We start from the raw sequence: 19,139 nt of genomic DNA on the forward strand, positions 1-19,139 counted from the left end.
CCGGAGAATTATTATTCCATCCATTAGGTGCCACTGAATGGAGAGCAGTTCTTAGAATGGGTTGCTCAAGCGCACTCCCCAAGAGTCGAACCAGCGCCGCTTGATTTTGATACCTTTTCATTCACGAAGTCACTTGCTAACCAACTGAGCTATCGGGATGGACAAAATATGTTTGCCAATAGGCCGATGTTTTTTCCACAAGACTTCTAAAAACCTGTTTTAGACATACCTTTTTTAAATAAAATTGTTTTAAATTCATTCTTGCAAAAGCATTGGCAAAAAATTGATTTTTTGGTTGACTTTGAACATCATTATTACTGTTGCCTTTCTACAAAAAGAAAGAAATTCAATTGATTTCTATTATCACATGATTTCGATTCGGTCCAGTGATTATATAAATACTCAGAAAGATCTGGGTTTTTTGCTGCCCGTCTGGGTTTTTAAGTTGTTGTTTTAAAAAACGTTGATATCTGGGTTTTTTTCTGCATTTTTAACTTTTCTTAAATATCTATTGATTTTGCATAAAATTATAGGAATCGCGAGCTTAAATAACCATTCTAAGCAATTATTTTGCTACAAAATACCGTATATGGTAGCCTATCTAAAGTAAATTCTGTCTAATTTGAAAGCTATACCCTAGACTAGTTTCCCTTCCTGATTACAAGTAAAGCATTCAGTTTCCAGTTTGAGCAACGAGTGAGTACCGTATGGTACCACTAGTTTTGGTTCAATTGCTAGTTTTGTGGAAGATTTGTTGATAGCAAAACAGACCATGAAAAGAGCAAAACTGTCATACCTGGGAACTTAAAAGAAAATTGGTGAACGAAGTAATAGAGCGTGTTTGGCTGTTTGCCATCAACGTTATGAAAAACGACTCCAAGGACAAAAAGATTTGCAGAAAATAACTGTTGTAGAATGAAACACGGTATATTTGAATAGTCGATGGGTGGTACAAAATTTAAAGATAGCAGAAATTGTAGTGGTAATCTCGAAGCTTTTCTAATAGCTACGGTGCTATATAAACATCTGTTTTTTTTTAGCCAATCTGGGTTTTTTAAGATAAAGTCTAGGTTTTTTTCAAATTTGTGGATGAGACCACTGCTCAGAATGGATCCAATGAGGGCTGACTCCTGTCTCCCATGGGTCAGCACTGGCAGTGGCAGACTACGTACAATAGGAACTCTTCAGAGGTGTTCACAGGATCATTGAAAATTGGCAGCATTTTGAGTTTTGTGGAAATTAGGACAGCATTTAAAAGTTTTTGTAGCATATCAATGGTTGAAAACGGCGTAGGGAGGCTATAAAATTATTGACAAACTTGCCAAATTGCATTCTTTTTGTGTAGCCTATGCATGGCATGAAGTGAGCTGTAGTTTGGATGTGCATTATGCACCCGAGTTCAAAAGGACATTGGAATGGATTCTAAATTACATTGACCTGTCATTTAGAATTCATTTTTTTGAAGAATTAAGGACTGAGTAAAAGCGGTCCACGACATTAATTCGCGAACAAAACGGCGCGAGACAAAACGGCGCAGAAAAAACGGCGCAGAGACAAAATGGCGCAGAGGCAAAACGGCGTAGACAAAACGGCGCCAAAGTCAACGTAACAATTTTTTTTTTTTTGAAAATACTTAACTCAAGCGCTATAGTTGATCAATAATAGTTTTGATTCAAACGCGTTGCTCACTTCAAGTTCATTTGGGAAGCACGAAATAACATTATTGTAAAGAGAAACTACCGTGCAATAATATCTAATTTGTGATAATTAAATGAGTTCAATAACACTCAATGACATTCTTAATTCAAATGCGTTGCTCCTTAAAGAAGTTTAAATACTTTTGATGTCATCCGTCCGCGACTGGCCTTCCAAGGAATGGACACGGACAAATTATTTCGGCTAGAGGGAAGTGTTAGAAAGCATGCCCAAAAGTTTAAACCAGAAAACTTTGGAAAATTTTTTTAAAATTGCTGAAAAAAAGTAGTCTACTGTTGTGAAATGCAGTGCGTAATTTCATTTGTGCAGTTTCGTTCAGTTGAAGAACATTGCAAATTAATTATTTAACCAGACAGCGCGAAAGACTTGAAAAAAAAAACCTTGGCGATTTCAAAACAAACAATGAGTGTGAACCGTGTTTTTCTACCATACCACTATTTTCGTAGGCCACATTCCATTCATAAAACTATACAGCTGGTAAGGAGCTAAAAATAGCACGCTTGAATCAAAAACTTCAACAGTCAAAGTTCGCGTTGTGACATCACAGAGGTCGGTGAGATGAAAACTAGTCCGATTGCCGCAGTTTGCAGAAAAATGCTTTGATTGTACATGCTCTCCCAGTCAGCAAAGATGGTCTTTTTTACATTGTTTCAATGTTGCTGACGATAAATCAATGTAAAAAGGACCAGTTTTGCTGGCTGGAACATACATCATAGTGTTAATGTAACACAGAATAGTAAACTCTTTAAAGTTTAACCAGAATTGTAAACAGTTGTATGAAGTATCAGTTGTAATGTGCGTTGCTGCCTAGTCAGCACAGACACCTTCTCAACAATTACGCCCATTCACAATTACTGCAGAAACGTGGTAAATAAACAATTCCTGATTTCGCTAATCATCGGCAAACCGTTGCAATTTGTACCCAGCTTGAAAAGTAAAAATAAAACCCGTCTGGTTTGCCATAGATTCCGTCCAACTGTGATATTGATTTGCATCTTATCTTTGACGGTTCTGCTACTATTCGGAAGTCCGATTCAGTGAGTCCGATTCGGTGAGTCTGATTCGGTGAGTTCCTAACCTCTAACCCCTAACCCTAACTCCAAACCCCTAACTCTAAAACGGCAATAATAACTAGGCTACGCTACCCAATAATTTATAAAAAAAATTGAAAAAATCCCCCGTTAAAAGATCGGACTCACCGAATCGGACTCACCGAAACGGGCCATTCCGATCTTTGACACCCATCTCTCTGAACTGTCATGTGCGCTAATTCTGTACTACAAAGCAATTATCCAGGTAACAATATCCGCCATTATAACTTTGATTCAATGTTGCCAGACGTTGAATCAACATCAATGCAAAAACAATGGAATTGTTAGCTGTGTAAGAATATATTTTTGCAGCTTGTAGCCAAATCTGCCTACATCTCAAGCAAACAGTTGTTTCCGATCTTCGTACCTTTCAAAACAAACAATTTTCACGTCTAAGCACTGTGGTCGCACTTTTGCCAGCTGGATAATTAGTTAATTACAGAATAAATAGTTTCTTGGCAGTTGATAAGCCGTCACGGTTGTTAGTGTGAGAGACAGAACGCAAAGTGTGATGCGGGAATATTAATCGCGCCATGTTTTGTCTTGAAAATGACGCGACATAATCTTTGAACTTATTGCAAACAAATGTACGCTGTTTCAAATTGCTTCCCGACCAAATGTGGTCTTTACTTTCCGACTGAACTTGACTTCGAATATAAGGAGCAACGTATTTGAATCAAGAATGTCATTGAGTGTTATTGAACTCATTTAATTATCACAAATTAGATATTATTGCATGGTAGTTTCTCTTTACAATAATGTTATTTCGTGCTTTCCAAATGAACTTTCCAAATCAACTATAATAGCGCTTGAGTTAAGTATTTTCAAAAGAAAAAAAAATTGTTACGTTGACTTTGGCGTCGTTTTGTCTACGCCGTTTTGCCTCTGCGCCATTTTGTCTCTGCGTCGTTTTGCCTCTGCGCCATTTTGTCTCTGCGCCGTTTTGTTCGCGCCTTAATGTCCTGCTTCGGAGTAAAAGGGTTGCCAGGAAACAGAGATGTTCACAGAAACATTTGTCGTTGCCGATGACGACCATGACGACGACAGAATCATTGAAACTTGGTATCAAGAAAATGAAATATCTTCTGATAGATGTCAAACCCACAACAATGCTTGAAACTTGGTAGGATCACAACAAGATCTTTTAAATTTCCAAAATCATCAGATCAGGACTAGTACGGTACTTGTCAGATCAGAATCCTGGAAGAAGTAGAACATCTCTGGAACTTATTCATGGTTGGGGGTGCTTTGAGATGCTTGGGATTTTAGTTTAGGACTGGGACTAGCTATCTATTAGTTAGGTTTTGCAGCAAAGTTGGTTGATATTGAACTGATCATACCGTATGTAATAAATTACAAAGTGGCAATTTTTATCCACTTGTTACCATGCGTACAATCTGGTGTTGCCAGAGTTAGGATTAAAGTTAGGCAAGGTTAAGGTATGGGTTGGAGTTGTCAGTTAGGAATAAGGTTAGGGTTTTGATCTTTGTCCAGTACTAACAAAACTTTTCCAAAATACAAGTTTTTGTTTTCAACAGCTTTGAACTTTTCTCAGATTATGGCAGAATTCCTTATCTGGCAACGCTATTGACGCTATATTTACACTATCACAGCCAATAAATTAATTGTTTGTTTTGATATATAATTAATATCACAGTTGATAGGTTAGAGTTAGACGAAGCCTTGATAGGTTATTCGCTGGTAGCTTCGCATACTTGTAGATATAGAGGCTTTTGACGCAGGGCCGGTTACCGAGGTTGACAGCTAGTGAAGTTTTCAATTGTTGAAGTGTTGTTGTCGGGGAATTATTCCATCCATTAGGTGTCGCTAAAGGGAGATTGGAGAGCAGTCCTTAGAATGCGTTGCTCAAGCGTGCATCCCAGGGGCGTATCCTCAATGGAAGCAAGGGAAGCATTGCTTCCCCTGCCAAAATTGAAAAAAGAGAAGATGATATTTTTAAGTAAAACGATTTCGTAATTTCTTTACCTGAATACGAATTAGAACAGTTTCTAACTCACGTCCCCGTATGATTTCAGCTCGGTTTTAATTTTAAAAAAGTTGGAAGCTTGCGGATGCAAAGATTGTATCGCTTCCCTTGCTCTCGTTTTTGCTATAAGGAGAAACAAGCGAGAGAGAAAGGAAAAAAAGCAGCGCAAAGTTTGCGAGATTTATGTTTCTTTTAACAAATCGATGGAAGCAATATTTAAATTGCTTCCAGAGTTGCCAGATTGGACGAATTGCTCGAATTAGGCTTTTTTTTAAATTAACTCTTCAAAATGCATAATCAATATTTCTCAAATATCGTAACCTTACCAGATAAAACCATATTCACCATTGTTCAATACATGTTCTATACTTGTTTATACTCGTAATGTGGCCGATTAAAACTCATCCGCTACAGTCTTTTTATATTTGCTATGTTTTGGGCTACTTTCAGAATTATTTTTGCTACAGTTTATTAAAATCCGCTACAAGTCATAAAATATATGTAGCCTACATTTTATAATTTTTAATAGAATCAGGTAAATAGGCCTATATCCATTTGGCCTTTTTGTCTAATATTTTCCTTGTTTTGGCCTTTTTTGTATTATTTTGGCTTTAAGACCTTTTCATAGTCTGGCAACTCTGATCTGTTGGATATTGTGTCAGTGGGCTAGGACGCTAGGTAATGAGAAAATCTAAGGCGCTGTTATGGTTATAATATCGGCCTGGTAAGCAAAAGTTTGAGCCAAATGTTGGCTTTACACTGTTATCTTGGCTGGGTAGACTTTGGCATAAGACATGGTATGTGAGGTCTAGGCTAGAATTGACTTGACTGAAATGAATTCTGGCTTAAGCTACTTCAGCAGTAGGTAGCTGTAGCTGAGTTTTTGGTGTTCTCTAATTTTAGCAGCATATTTTGCCCGTTTGTGTGTAAGAGCTACCTTTAATAAGTTAATAGCTGTATATCTGCTCATAAATTTCATACAAATATTACCCTAAAAGTGTTTCTAGAAAGCATTATAATCCATTATTTAAGTGTAATTTTGCAAAAAATTTCCGGGGGGGCATGCCCCCGGACCCCCCTAGAATACACGTGCCTTCGGCACGCTCTAACCCCCCACGAGTTATATTGCTTCCCTTGCTCAACCAACCAGGATACGCCACTGGTGCATCCCGAGAGTCGATCCAGTGCCTCTTGATCTTGCAGCTTCTTTGTTCACAAAGTCACGTGCTAACCAACTGAGCTACTGTATCTGGGCAGACAGCTGTAATAATGTATTATGTCAAGTAATTGAATGTGTAAAAGTTTATGTTTTTAATAAAGCTCAGATAAATTGAATATTAGGTATAATATATTTGCTTAGCTAAAGATTTGCATCTCTGTTAAGTTCCTGATCAAGATCCATCATGAATATGGGATTAAGTGATGACGAGGTGGAGAGACAGGTCAGTGATATGTCATAAGTTGTTTGTTTTAATGTGCTACGATCACTGCATTAATATTAACTTTAAGAAAATGTCAATATGCACTTATATCCTTCTTGTTCGTGTGTCACACAGTTTGTTTTCTCTTTAAACATTTTTTTCCAAGTTTGTGCATGTTGACATTATTGGAACTTTTAACTAATTAAATTTTTAATTACTTTTATCAGATTAAGCACATGATTGCTTTCATTGATCAAGAAGCTGATGAGAAAGTTGAAGAGATAAGATCAAAAGTATGTATGTAATGAAAAAACACAAGGAAAGATTTTGTGTGTTAAAACCTACTTTAAAAACAAAATGATCTATCTTTGTAAACTTTTTACCTATGCAGGATTTAATTTATATAAATGTTAATAACTTATTAATAGTATGTTTCTCGGCAGCCGATTTGTAGCAAGAATTGACAGCGATAGACACCGTGTTTCGCCCATGAGGCTGGGCTCGTCAGTATCGCACCACTAGTGTTAAACTGTTTTATTTGCATCAACAGCGCACGGGTACAAATAATTGACACGGCGAGAGAGCACAAACAAACATAGCCAGGTCGAAGACTTTAGAAAACCGGCCTGCCACACCCCGCGGCGGCGGGGAGCGGCGTGATTTAGGGGTGACGATGCACCCGGAGGGGTAAGTCCACCAGCTTAGGTCGCGGGGGCCAGGCTGGGGAGTCGAGGTACCTGTGGAGGGAGAGTGTGGATCGAAAACGTTACATGACCCGTCCGCAAATTTAGAATGGCGGAGCGGGCCAGGGAGACAGGCTCTTTCTGCATTGCCCAGAAAGATGGCCTGCGACGGGCCGGGCGACCCGTCGCGTGTGGACGCTGGAACCGGCAGTAATTGACCGCCGGGCGGCGCCCACGTCTCCCTCACGCGACCTCGGCGCAGGTACTTGACTCTTATACCCGGTCTGCCAGTAGGCAGAGCGGATAAAATTGGGGTCTACCACGAGGAAGAGAGTCAACTATTTAAGGATAATTTGGTTCTCGTGGCAAACAAAATTCAAATAAAAATGTGGAGCAGAGGCTCGATTAATCAATAGAAACAAAAAATATAGGTGGGATTGTAATACATACTCACTGGAAAAGAGTAAGCTTTGATTCGGCGAGCACGGATGTGCACTGGCCAGACGTTGACGCAGGTTCGCCCAGCTGGGTCGGGGAGGCTAGCGATTGAAACTAGAGGCACTGATAGGCTACATTACCAGGAAAAAGTAGAAAATTGGGGTGGAAATTTTGAGGCTGCATCGAGTTGATCAGGGGATCGTGTTGATCAATGCGTTGAAAGCAGAGCGAGGTTGATCCGAGCGGGCAAGAACAGCGTTACAAGGCGAAGGCAGCGTAAGATAATTCGAAACAATTGATTGATTAATACATAGAGATATAGTGATGATTGAAGTTACTTAATTGCTGTTAAACCATGTACATTAGACATTTTATTCCTTTCCTTTGTTCATTTTTGAATGCTTGGGTTTGATGAGACTGGAGCGTTATAAAAAAAGATGACACTGGTTTATAGACATAAGTTGATGATATAAGGCATAGGCGCCTAACTATTTTTTTGACCGTGGGGGCGAAAGCGTGTTTCATCAGCAGCAACGTAAATTCAGCAAAATGTCACGCAGATCGATGACGTAATTATGCCGTCACACTAGGATTGCTTTTATTGCCACACTCGGAGTTATCGCTACGTTCGACCTATCGTTAATTATTATAAACAAAACTCGATCACTTCGCTTAAGCAAACACATGCCAAGTCATGCCATGCGTCTGCTAGCGGTTGATGGACTGCGACTCTTTAAGCTAAGCACAACATAAAGTTCAGCAACGAACTAGATTTATTAGCATGAAACACGAGACGAAAAGGTTTAGTAAAAGGTATACTGTATTAATGGAATGACAATGTTTTGAAAATGGAATGCAAATACTAACTTGATCATGCGCTTGAAAATATACCTGTTGAAAGTAAAATCATTCATGTTTACTTCAATTCAACAGCACGCAGTGGCGTAGCCAGGACAAAAATTTGGGGGGAGGCCAAATATTTGATGCATTGAAGAGAACGACAAAGTGTTTGATTTAAGACATCGCCACCTGATGTGCAGTGGCGTATCCTGGTGGGTTGAGCAATGGGAAGCAATGAAACTGGTGGGGGTTAGAGCATGCCGAAGGCATGTGTATTCTAGGGGGGTCCGGGGGCATGCTCCCCCGGAAAATTTTTGCAAAATTACACTCAAATAATGGATTATAGCGCTTTCTGGAAACACTTTTAGGATAATATTAGTACAAAATTTTTTAGCAGATAAACAGCTATTAACTTATTAAAGGTAGCTCTTACACACGAACGGGCAAAATCTGCGGCTAACATTAGAGAACACCAAAAACTCAGCTACACAAAAACCCAACAGAGTAAGCCATTCTGAAATTGCTTCCACAAATTAGTTCAAAGAAACGTAAATCGAGTAAATTTTGCGCGATTTACGATTTGCAAAATTTATTGGTGTCTTTCTGTGTGTCTAAAACAAGTCCTTGGGGTGTAATAGCCAGATGTCTTGGAAAACGTTATAAATTTCTACAAATTTTATTACATTTTCAACAAAGGGTTCAACTTCGGAATGCAAGCTTTGAAAATTTGGGGGGCCATGGCGCCTTTCGCCCCCCCCCCCCCCCTGGCTACGCCTATGACAGCACGTCACCTTGAATAAATTTAGAAGTTGCTGACATCCGTAAACAGCCCTTGAAAATAGTTACGGAGAGACGTTTGATTAAGTTTTCCACTTGACATTTCTCCCTTTTCACTACAATGTCGCAACTTATGACTGATCTGCTTTCAATTCGCTGTAAAACGCCGGTTTTCGTGTTGTAGATGAAACAAAAGATGCACATATTCCTGCCTTTGATCGGGTTTCTATGGCAACGGCCGTGTGTGCGCAATGCGGTTTGTACCAGCCCTTGTTGCGTTGGTTAATGTTAGTGGTTACCTCGGGCAGAGACTTCAAGTTCATTTTCACAGCGAGCGATTCACTGCAGAGGTTTCGACTTTCGAAAGCGACATCGAGCAACGCATCAAGTCTGTTTGCAAGTGCATAAAGCTAAACGCACGCTCCGTGTCTACGTAGCAAATTGTTTTGTTTTTGGGTGCGTCTGCAGACGTTAAATCAATGTAAAATGACAGATTTTATTGTCTGGTGTGGGATTGTAGCATAGCTGCTCGTTCTGGTGATTATTTATCGCGAAGCTGTTGCGGTTTGCATTTAAAAAATGTTTTCCTGCTGCCGATCGCTAGTTTATCTATTGTTTCATGTATCAATACAGCATAAAATTTGCCCCCACGGAGAAATATGCGTGGGGGCCGGGCCCCCACGGGTTAGGCGCCTATGATATAAGGTGATGAATTTTAAGACAATTGATATAAGGTTATGACGTCTAAACGGTTTGCTGTCTTGCGCGCTCGGATACTTACTGCAACGTTTCTGTTATTGGGGAATAAGTTTCTGATCGCTGAAGTCGTCTTTTCTATGACGTAGCCCCTCCACAAGTGAGCCCGGCGTTCCAAGCTTTCCAGACGCGGAAGGATCCTTTGATTGAGAGGGAAGCCACTTTTCTAGCCACCTCTGCTACCCCACGAGAAGGAACGCCCAAGGCCGTCAGAGCTCGAGAGCTCGTCAGGGCATAGCTCCCGAGGGAGCCTACGACGAACGGAAGTGACAGGACGTCCCTGCAAGGGCGCTTCCTGTCTTCCTTTATGTTGACACATAACTCGCCGTACTTGTCGTGTTTCCTGTCGGCGGCTTTTCGAAGAGAATCCGCGCCAACAAAACCAGCAGGCGCCAGGGAAGAACGCCCCTCTCTTCGCAACTTATTAATAGTATATAAATACAATACTGCATTTTCTGCCAATCAAAAACTAGCTTGATTCATGCTTAAAGAAGTTTGAAATAAACATACTGTTTTGAATTTATAAATATTACTTTGTGAAAATTGATTGTCGTTTTGAATGCTTTGTTTGTAATGTATTTCCTTTAGTAGAGTTATTTCAAAGATTTTCCAGCAGACATATACACTTCTTCTCTCGTATTGTCGCTATATGTCAGGGCATCCGTTGGTTAGCCACTGCTAATGTGTTACTGTTCAGTGTGTTACTGCTAATGTGTTACTGTTCATCATCATCCAAATACGGTTTTGTTCCCACTAGTGGGAGTGGCCGATTCTTTCTCGTTCTGCCCATCACATCTTTTTTCTTCGGTCTGTCTTTGTCTGCCTCATTTCTCACCTGTTTGTTTCTGATGTCCCCGTTTTCTTTTCCCATCTACCTTTAAAGTCAAAGCATTTTGAAGAAAACCTCCTTCCTCCTCAGTACATGCCCATATCATCTTACTCCATTTGCTCTTGCAAGTTGTTCAATAGTCTCCCTCCTCAATTTTACCCCACACTTTGCTCTCACCACTGCACTGTCCGTGCTTTTCAGAATTGCAAGTTCATTTTCTCTTAGCTCCTATGTCTTGCTACTGTACTATATTGTGAGCCGTACACCACTCCGATTGACTTTCCCTTTTATTTTTAACAAAAATGTTTTTCCTATAACGTTTCTCCACAGGGGTCTGCTACTATTTGGTGAGTCCGATTTGGTGAGAGCCTTTTCGGTGAGAGCCTTTTTCGGTGAGAGCCCTATTCGGTGATTTTTTTAAATTTTTTTTTGAAAATTATTGGGTACCGTAGCCTAATTATCATTGCCGCTTTTATATCGTTTTAACGTCGCTAAACGTTGAAATAAGACCCTAACCCATAACCCTAACCCCTACTCGTAACCCCTACCCGGAACCCCCAACCCCTACGCAATGATAATTCGGAATGGCCTGTTTTGGTGAGTCCGATTCGGTGAGTCCGATTTGGTGAGTCTGATTCGGTGAGTCTGATCCCTTAACGGGGGATTTTTTCAATTTTTTTTTTTAAATTATCCGGTACCGTAGCCTAATTATCATTGCCGTTTTAGGGTTAGGGTTAGAGGTTAGGAACTCACCGAATCACACTAACCGAATCGGACTCACCGAATTGGACTCACCGAATAGTAGCAGACCCATGATAATTAGGCTACGATACCCAATAATTAAAAAATAATCACCAAATAGGGCTCTCACCGAAAAAGGCTCTCACCGAATAGGGAACTCACCGAATCGGACTCACCGAAACGGGCCATTCCGCTCCACAAACCCTAAAGTTTGCCCGACCCAGCCTTGCACTTCTTGTCACAGATGCTTCACATCCACTGCTTTCATTTATTTGATTACCCAAATAACAGGAATTTGTCACTGATTCAATTCCATGTGAGAAACTGTCTTCACAATCCTCAACTAAATCTTTTCGTTTAATACAGCTCCCACAAACAAAACATTTTGCTAACCTTGATGTAGCTCTCCGTCTCCGCATATTGACACATCTTGCTTGTACCTACTTTCTAAACTCCTTGCTTTGCATCGAATTTTTCATGACCCTCTTTCCACATATTGCGCATGGATCGACTTTGCTCTTTACAACTATACCTTCTGCTCCAATCACCATCACTTTAATTCGTTTTTTTTTAGATTTACCTTCATACTCATTGTCTCAAATGCTTCCTTTCAATTCCCAAACTTTTCTTCCTCCATACTATGACTGGTCAAACCAGGTCATCTGCATACAACATTTCACTCAGCAAGCCCTCTTTTACCCCTTCAGCTATAACATCAACCACGATAGCAAGTATCAACTATCCACACTTATTAAAAAATTCATCTGAGTAATGACTTAAACCAACTTTTACAATGTTTTGTTCTCGCTCCCTCATGCATCAACACTCAACAGCGCCGCCCGCTTTCCTTGGGATTTTCAACACCTTCTCCAAAGCACATGTACAGTTTTTTCTCCTTTTTTGTTTAGCTTCTTGCATTCTCAAAATGAACAAAGCATCTGTTGTTCCCCTCTCTGGCATGAGACCAAGTTACACGTCATTCAGTTACACCACCTTTTTCGACCGCTTCTCTAAAACTTGTTCTACAACTTTCATTCCAACTGTTGTTTATGTCATTTGTAGCCATACTTTTGTCATGGATACTCCCTATACCTACGTGTAGTGTAGTTTATTAAGAATCCATTTCGCTATATAGTAATAACATCTTCAGCTATCACGTGTAAAAAAGAAAATTTGAAAAATACGTAAAACAAACAAATAAAGCAAACTCCGATATTATCAACATACATAAATATTCTATTCTGAACAGGTGGTTAGAAGCTTGTAGTTTTATTATTTAAAAATTCATATCTCAAAATTGTAATTCTTGATATTCACGCAAGTCAGGCCACAAACTATGCTAGTTTTGTTGTAATATTGTATCTGCTTTTGCTATAGCATGTTGGTTTTATATATGGTTTTTCACTGTAGGCGAAAGAAGAATTTGAAATTGAAAAAGGCAAATTAATACGACAACAAAGACAAAAGATCACTGCATTTTACGAACGCAAAGAAAAACAACTTGAACAACAGAAGAAAATGTTAGTATTCTTTATGCAGTAAAATGCAAAGAATAGCTCCTTTGGAATTTCACTGCATTTGTGTTTTGCTGTGTGTTGTACAATAGATACCAGATGTGTGTTATGTTTGTTATGATATGTTTCATGTACCGTACTGGCCCAGCAAAGTGTGGATTTCATATTAAATTTAAACATATTAGCTGCTTACCAAAGGTCAGGAGCACCCCAGAGAGGTCTCTTTGAGCACTAAAAACCTTATTAAGAACATTAGAGAAAAGTTGCAACGGAATCCTGAAAGGAGCACTAGAAAACTTGCTAAAGAGGCACATGTTAGCCGTTCAACCGTCCACAGAGTGCTGGTAAGGAATCTTAAGGTCATGACCTACAAAATTACCAAACAACAGTTTTCTGAAGCCACAAAGAAGAAGAGGTTCGAAAGATGAAAGATTCTTCTGAATAAGCTCTATAATGGCACGCAGCTTTAAGTTCTCGGGACTGATAAAAAATTATGCACCTTTCCAGCTATACAAATACATACGGTAAAAGTCAAAATGATCGGATTTGGATTAAATCTAAAGATTCAGTGCCCGTTGAACGTCATTCAGGTGACAAAAATCAGCTTCGGTAGTAGTGTGGGCACTGGACAGGGGTTACGTCCACAGGTATCGAAGATCTCTTTGATTTTCATCAAAGCTGGTGTCAAGATCAACCAACGTGTTCATCTGAAGATGTTAAATGATGTTGTTCTTTGAGTGAGGAAAGTCACTGGAAATGAAGGAATTACACTTTAGCAGGATGGAGCAACCTCTTACACAGCCAGATTGGTCCAGGACTGGTGCAAACACAATTTTAAGTTGTTTTGGCCCAAGGAACTATGGCCTCCATCTTCTGTTCATTTAAATCCAACAGACTCTGGGATATGGTCTATTTCGGTAAGTCCGATTCGGTGAGTTCCTAACCTCTAACCCCTAACTCCTAACCCCTAACCCTAAAACGACAATGATAATTAGGCTACAGTACCCGATAATTTTAAAAAAATATTAAAAAAATCCCCCGTTAAGGGATCGGACTCACCGAAACGGGCCATTCCGGTTGGAACAGAAGTCCTGCGCTGTATCCCACTCAAGTGTTGAGGTTCTGAAGCAAAAACTGACTAAACCTTTAGCAGAAATTGACGCTGAAACTGTGATCTTGGGCAGAAATTGACGCCACATGTGATTGGGTTATCCCTCGTCTTTGCCAGGTTATCAAGGAGAAAGGTGGATAATGTTGAATAACTCTTAGATATTATTAAAGTCAATACATTCCTCTTTTATTTGATTTATAAGTTGTTTGTATTGGCCTTCATATAACTGAAAAAATCCTAACTTTTATTTGTCCGCGCTTCGCTGGCCACCCTGTACAAGTGTACAATTTTCTACTGGTTTGCTGGTATGTACTAACTACCACATTGCGATTGTAACCTTATTGAGCGTTTCTTTATTTTTTCTTGTGTTTTTTAGTATAATTTTCATTCTTAACTTATTTGGTGAAATACTGACGGGGTGGAAGCTGGCTTGGTAACCTCGTAAAGTCTTTCGCTTCCTTCATAGCCCATTTCACTATGTGATGTACCAATGTATTGTCGTGATAACTTGAGAAACAAGTAAACCAGTGATTTCTATCTGTACTCTGTAGCTTATAGGGAAGAATTGCATGTGAATAACCAATATTACAACAAAGTAAAGTTGTGCAATGTGCAACATACATTTGTACAATGTACATCACTACTGTATTGCTTTTCTAAAAACAACTCATATGTTTTTGTGCTTCTGACGTTTGAACGTCGCTTTACAAGATTTTAAAACAAAATCAACTGAAAAGGTTAGTCTGGTCGTGTTCGCAATTCTGTTTATTCATCTTATGTGATATCCTATCGTTTCAGTCAGCAATCCCAACTCATCAATGCTGCCCGACTCAAGATTTTAAAGTGCAGAGAAGATCATATCCAGGTGATGTATGTGGCGCCTTGTAGAAGACATGATGTGCTCACGACTGTGATTTGTTTCAATTAAATTGGAAATTAAGACACTTTGACACAGCATTAGCTTACCGAGATAGTTCCAGGAAGCACGTATCGCACACTTAGTACAGCTGAAATGTTTTTATAGTCCCGGTTTCATATTACATATACAATATACATACATATAGTTTTCCACTTCGAGGTACAGATTCTTGATGAGATACGGCTTCCTAAGTGAAAACGTTGGTGGTTTCTTTCTGGGTCTGCTACTATTCGGTGAGTCCGATTCGGTGAGTTCCTAACCCCTAACCCTAATCCCAAACCCCTAACCCTAAAACAGCAATGATAATTAGGCTACGGTACCCAATAATTTAAAAAAAAAAATTGAAAAAATCCCCCATTAAGGGATCGGACTCACCGAAACGGGCCATTCCGTTTCTACGGTTCAAACTATACACATACCCAATGCATTGCAATCTAAATATTACGAGAGCTATGATTGACTTGGAAATGTTCAACGTTTGATTTAATTTGCAATGATTTAAAACCATTCTATTTTAAATGCAGAAAATGATGGACGAAGCTAGAGACCGATTAAGCGAGATCCAGGGAAGCAAGGAAAAGTATACTGAACTTTTAACTGGCCTCATCGCCCAGGGCTTGTTTCACATTCTGGAGGACGACCTGATCATCACGTGTATGAAGAAAGACATCGATCTTGTGAAGGTGACGTCTCAGCTAGCAAATCTGTTTTTTGTCGCATTGATGATGATGAATCGTCTGGCAGACGTTGAATACAAAAGGACTTTTTCTGACGGGGGTGATGGGAGTTATCTTGAAGTTAGGCGATTTTTTGTTGTTGTTTGTGTTCCGGATGGCTATGCTTTTTGCACTCGCTATAAGACGATGAAATACAACGCGAAAAAATTAATTAGGATTGAATCATGAAAACTAGATGGTGATTTTGAAGCCTAGGTGTATTTGATACATTGAACAACTGTGTTTTAATTTTATGTTGTTTTTTGGAATAAATTGAGTTAAACGTGCAATTAGAAGTTCCCACAATTGAATTCAAAAATACTTACAATAGAATGGTGCAAAAGTTGACGTAGTTATGTTTTTGCTCAGGCAGCTCTTCCTGGCGCCTTAGCGCAGTTGAAGGAAGCAGCCAATCGCCAAGCTAAGGTCACGATTAACGCTCAAGATTTCTTAACGGCGGAGTCGTGCGGTGGGGTCGAGATGGCAAATCTCTCCGGCTCGATACGAGTTCGAAATACTCTCGGTGCAAGACTTCAGCTCATTGGGAAGCAGGTAAGATTGCCAGATAACTCACGCGGATAAAAGTCTCGCTTTGTAAACGAAATCAGGGTCTGCTACTATTCGGTGAGTCCGATTCGGTGAGTCCGATTCGGTGAGTCTGATTCGGTGAGTTCCTAACCCCTAACTCCTAACCCCTAACCCTAAAACGGCAATGATAATTAAGCCACGGTACCCGATAATTTAAAAAAAAATTGAAAAAATCCCCCGTTAAGGGATCGGACTCACCGAATCGGACTCACCGAATCGGGCCATTCCGACGAAATCAGCTGTACCGAGTTAACTTTTGGAGCTGTTTATCATTTGTATAGAAACACGTATTTTCTCATCAAAGCGTGCATGCTGTCAATAAGATATACAATTCATTATTATTTCTGCATGATAAGTTATGGCCATGATGTTACAGTATAGATTTTAACTATTTCACTACTTTGTAATGTTTTCTCAGCAATGTTCATTATGGTGGTATCACTTAAATTTGCTAGCCTACTATTAATTGCTGAGCTGTGAATAACGGCCTTTCATTTTTTGTTTGCAGTTCTTGATTTTATATAATGACCGGTTCTGTTGTAACCATTTTGACTATTGAACATGGCAAATAAAATTTTCAGTTTTTCTGTTTATTGCTGAGCTGGTTTAAACATTAAAGCTTTAGCAGAGAGTTTACTTTTTTGAACCATAGACAAGCAAAACAAAGTATCTTTAGCGGGTTTAACATAATGCATTACACACAAAAAAAAATTTGTGTTTTAATACATTAAGTTAAACCCGCTAAGGTTACTTTTTTTGCTTGTTTATGGTTTAAACATTCTATTTAAAAAATACTTAATGTTTCCATGAAATACAGTACCGTGATGTTATTTTTTTCCCGCTATGTTGCAATGCAATGGCGTCATTCAACAACGCAATGTCTTTCAGATGATGCCAGAGATCCGCGTCTCGCTGTTTGGAAAGAACGAAAATCGAAAGTTTTTGTCTTAAACAGAAATTGATCTTTAAGCTTTTTCTAGTACTTCATTGTCTGTGCAAATAGATTTATCATGAACTGTTGTACGGAGACATATTGCGTCACTTGCGCTAACTAAATTAAATTGAATCAAATCAGCGACTAAACAGCGCATTTTGTTTATCTTATACCACAAGATCGTTGTTGTGTGGAATTTTTAATAATGTTTTGTGTTTTTGTTGTTGCAATCTCTATTTCCATTATCGCTTTACTGAAACAGTTTCCAGTTCCTACAAATAGCCTGAAGTAAGAAGCGAGCGTATGTGCTGTTTTACAACACTATGTGAGTGTAAATGATACCCTTTAAATGCTTTGAAAGGAAACTGTATGAAGTACATATACTCATAGGTCTTCGCCACAAATGATCTGGCGTCCGGTTTGGAAACAGACCCCGCTACACAAGAGCATTGAATGAATACTTTTATGTTGCTGACAAGACAGGCCTAACTGGCTTTTTTGCAAAATATCTATGAATATTTTTTCCATACGGTAGGCAACTGCATATTTTACCGTGATCTATATTCAAGCTGTTCTGGCTTAGCATAAATTTGTCGAACAGAAACACAGCATGACTCAAGTGTTTCGTCAAGGTCCGGGAATAGACCACCTTATATCGGTCTATTAGTCTATTCTCCTATCTTTGTAATGCATCAATGACCAATCAGGTGTTGATACATTTAACTTGAGAAATGTATTTACGTTAATAAATACGTGAAGATTTTATTCCCAGACGGTTGTCGCTTGTGTAGTTGACGTCGTTAAATTTCGCAGCATTGTCAGAAGGGGAAACGAATGCACATTGCACACGTTCAGTTTAGTTCCGACCATCACAACGCAAGCAGTGCATGCCAAACATAGCAGAGGTTTACAAAAACGCAGAAGCGGCAAAATGCGTACATTACATCCTGCTTGAGAGTGAGACAGAATAGTTAAGTTCAAAAGTTTCTATGGTTGCAACGATTAGGTTTCAACATTGCGCATTGTAGTAATTTAGAATTTAAAAAAATTGTAGCCTACAACATCATTTTTTATCCTCGGTTGCTAAAATGCAGTGTTGAAATCTAACGGTGTTGCAAACGTGGAAAAATTTTCAGGGTTGTAAAAACAGTTTAAAATATTTCCGAAAGTTCAAAAAGAAGGCAAGTCAGCTATAATACTTAGTCACGTGATTTCGCAACTAGGAAGAACAAACTTTGAAGCCTTTTTCCACTGGTACCAAACTTAATTAAAAAACAGCCCTGAAGCCTACCTTTTTTTCACAAAGCTTCATTTATTAAATAGATGACTAATTGATTAGGCTATGATACTGATATTGTTACTACTGTGTGGCTTTTTACGACTTGACAGTCAACCTTTCAAACGGATGTGTTATTACAACAGTTGTACGCACGCTTTTTAAGAAATAAATTACAAATTTCTTTCTTGCAAAGTCTGCCGCCAGGGATATCTAAAGACGGGTTTACGAAGGCTTTTATTACGTCTGACAATAGAAGGGCTTTTGTTTATCGTAAATAATCTGTGTTTATCGTAAAATGACAATTGCCACCGATAGTAGTTTAATAAATCTTGTTATGATAACTTGCATTGCGCTATTAGCATCAGGCCTGGATATTCACAGCATGCTCATGGTTGCTTGTTAATTCAACTACCCATATACTTGCTTTACATCTAGCCTGTTGCAAAGGCTTTGTTAAAAAAAACAGCTTACTGGTAACTTTTTAGCTGTCTTTGTAAACAAGTATTCTTTAAATATGCTCTACGTAACATTTGCTAACTGTTTACTGTAGCTCATTGTACCAGCTGCACTACAAAACTTTCTACGATTTTAAAAAGAACCACATGTTTAAAGCACAACAAACTACCGCCCTGGTAGTGTCACGAGAATAAGGCAATCGCTGCGAGCCTTCATATCCCCTTCTCTAGATATCCCTGTCTGCCGCCCAAGGTAAGGCAAATCTACCCTTGTTGTGAAGGCTTTGAACCACTGACGCAGAACCGAACACTAGGATAAACAAAGCAAAGTTTCTGATGAAGTA

The 19,139-nt window shown here is 39.1% G+C and overlaps 1 protein-coding gene across 1 annotated transcript; it reads left to right on the forward strand.

The window, feature by feature from the left end:
• Nucleotides 1-5,881: 5,881 nt before the first annotated feature.
• On the forward strand, nt 5,882-17,827 carry LOC145783380 (V-type proton ATPase subunit E-like). The gene is made up of 7 exons (XM_082595236.1): nt 5,882-6,236; nt 6,443-6,508; nt 12,690-12,799; nt 14,703-14,769; nt 15,348-15,506; nt 15,909-16,091; nt 17,016-17,827. The coding sequence occupies exons 1-7, from the start codon at nt 6,198-6,200 to the stop codon at nt 17,076-17,078; spliced, it is 687 nt and encodes a 228-aa protein (XP_082451362.1). The 5' UTR covers nt 5,882-6,197; the 3' UTR covers nt 17,079-17,827.
• The last annotated feature ends 1,312 nt before the right edge of the window (nt 17,828-19,139 follow it).

This window comes from Aplidium turbinatum, chromosome 14 (assembly GCF_918807975.1).
Source record: "Aplidium turbinatum chromosome 14, kaAplTurb1.1, whole genome shotgun sequence".
Classification (NCBI taxonomy): domain Eukaryota; kingdom Metazoa; phylum Chordata; class Ascidiacea; order Aplousobranchia; family Polyclinidae; genus Aplidium; species Aplidium turbinatum.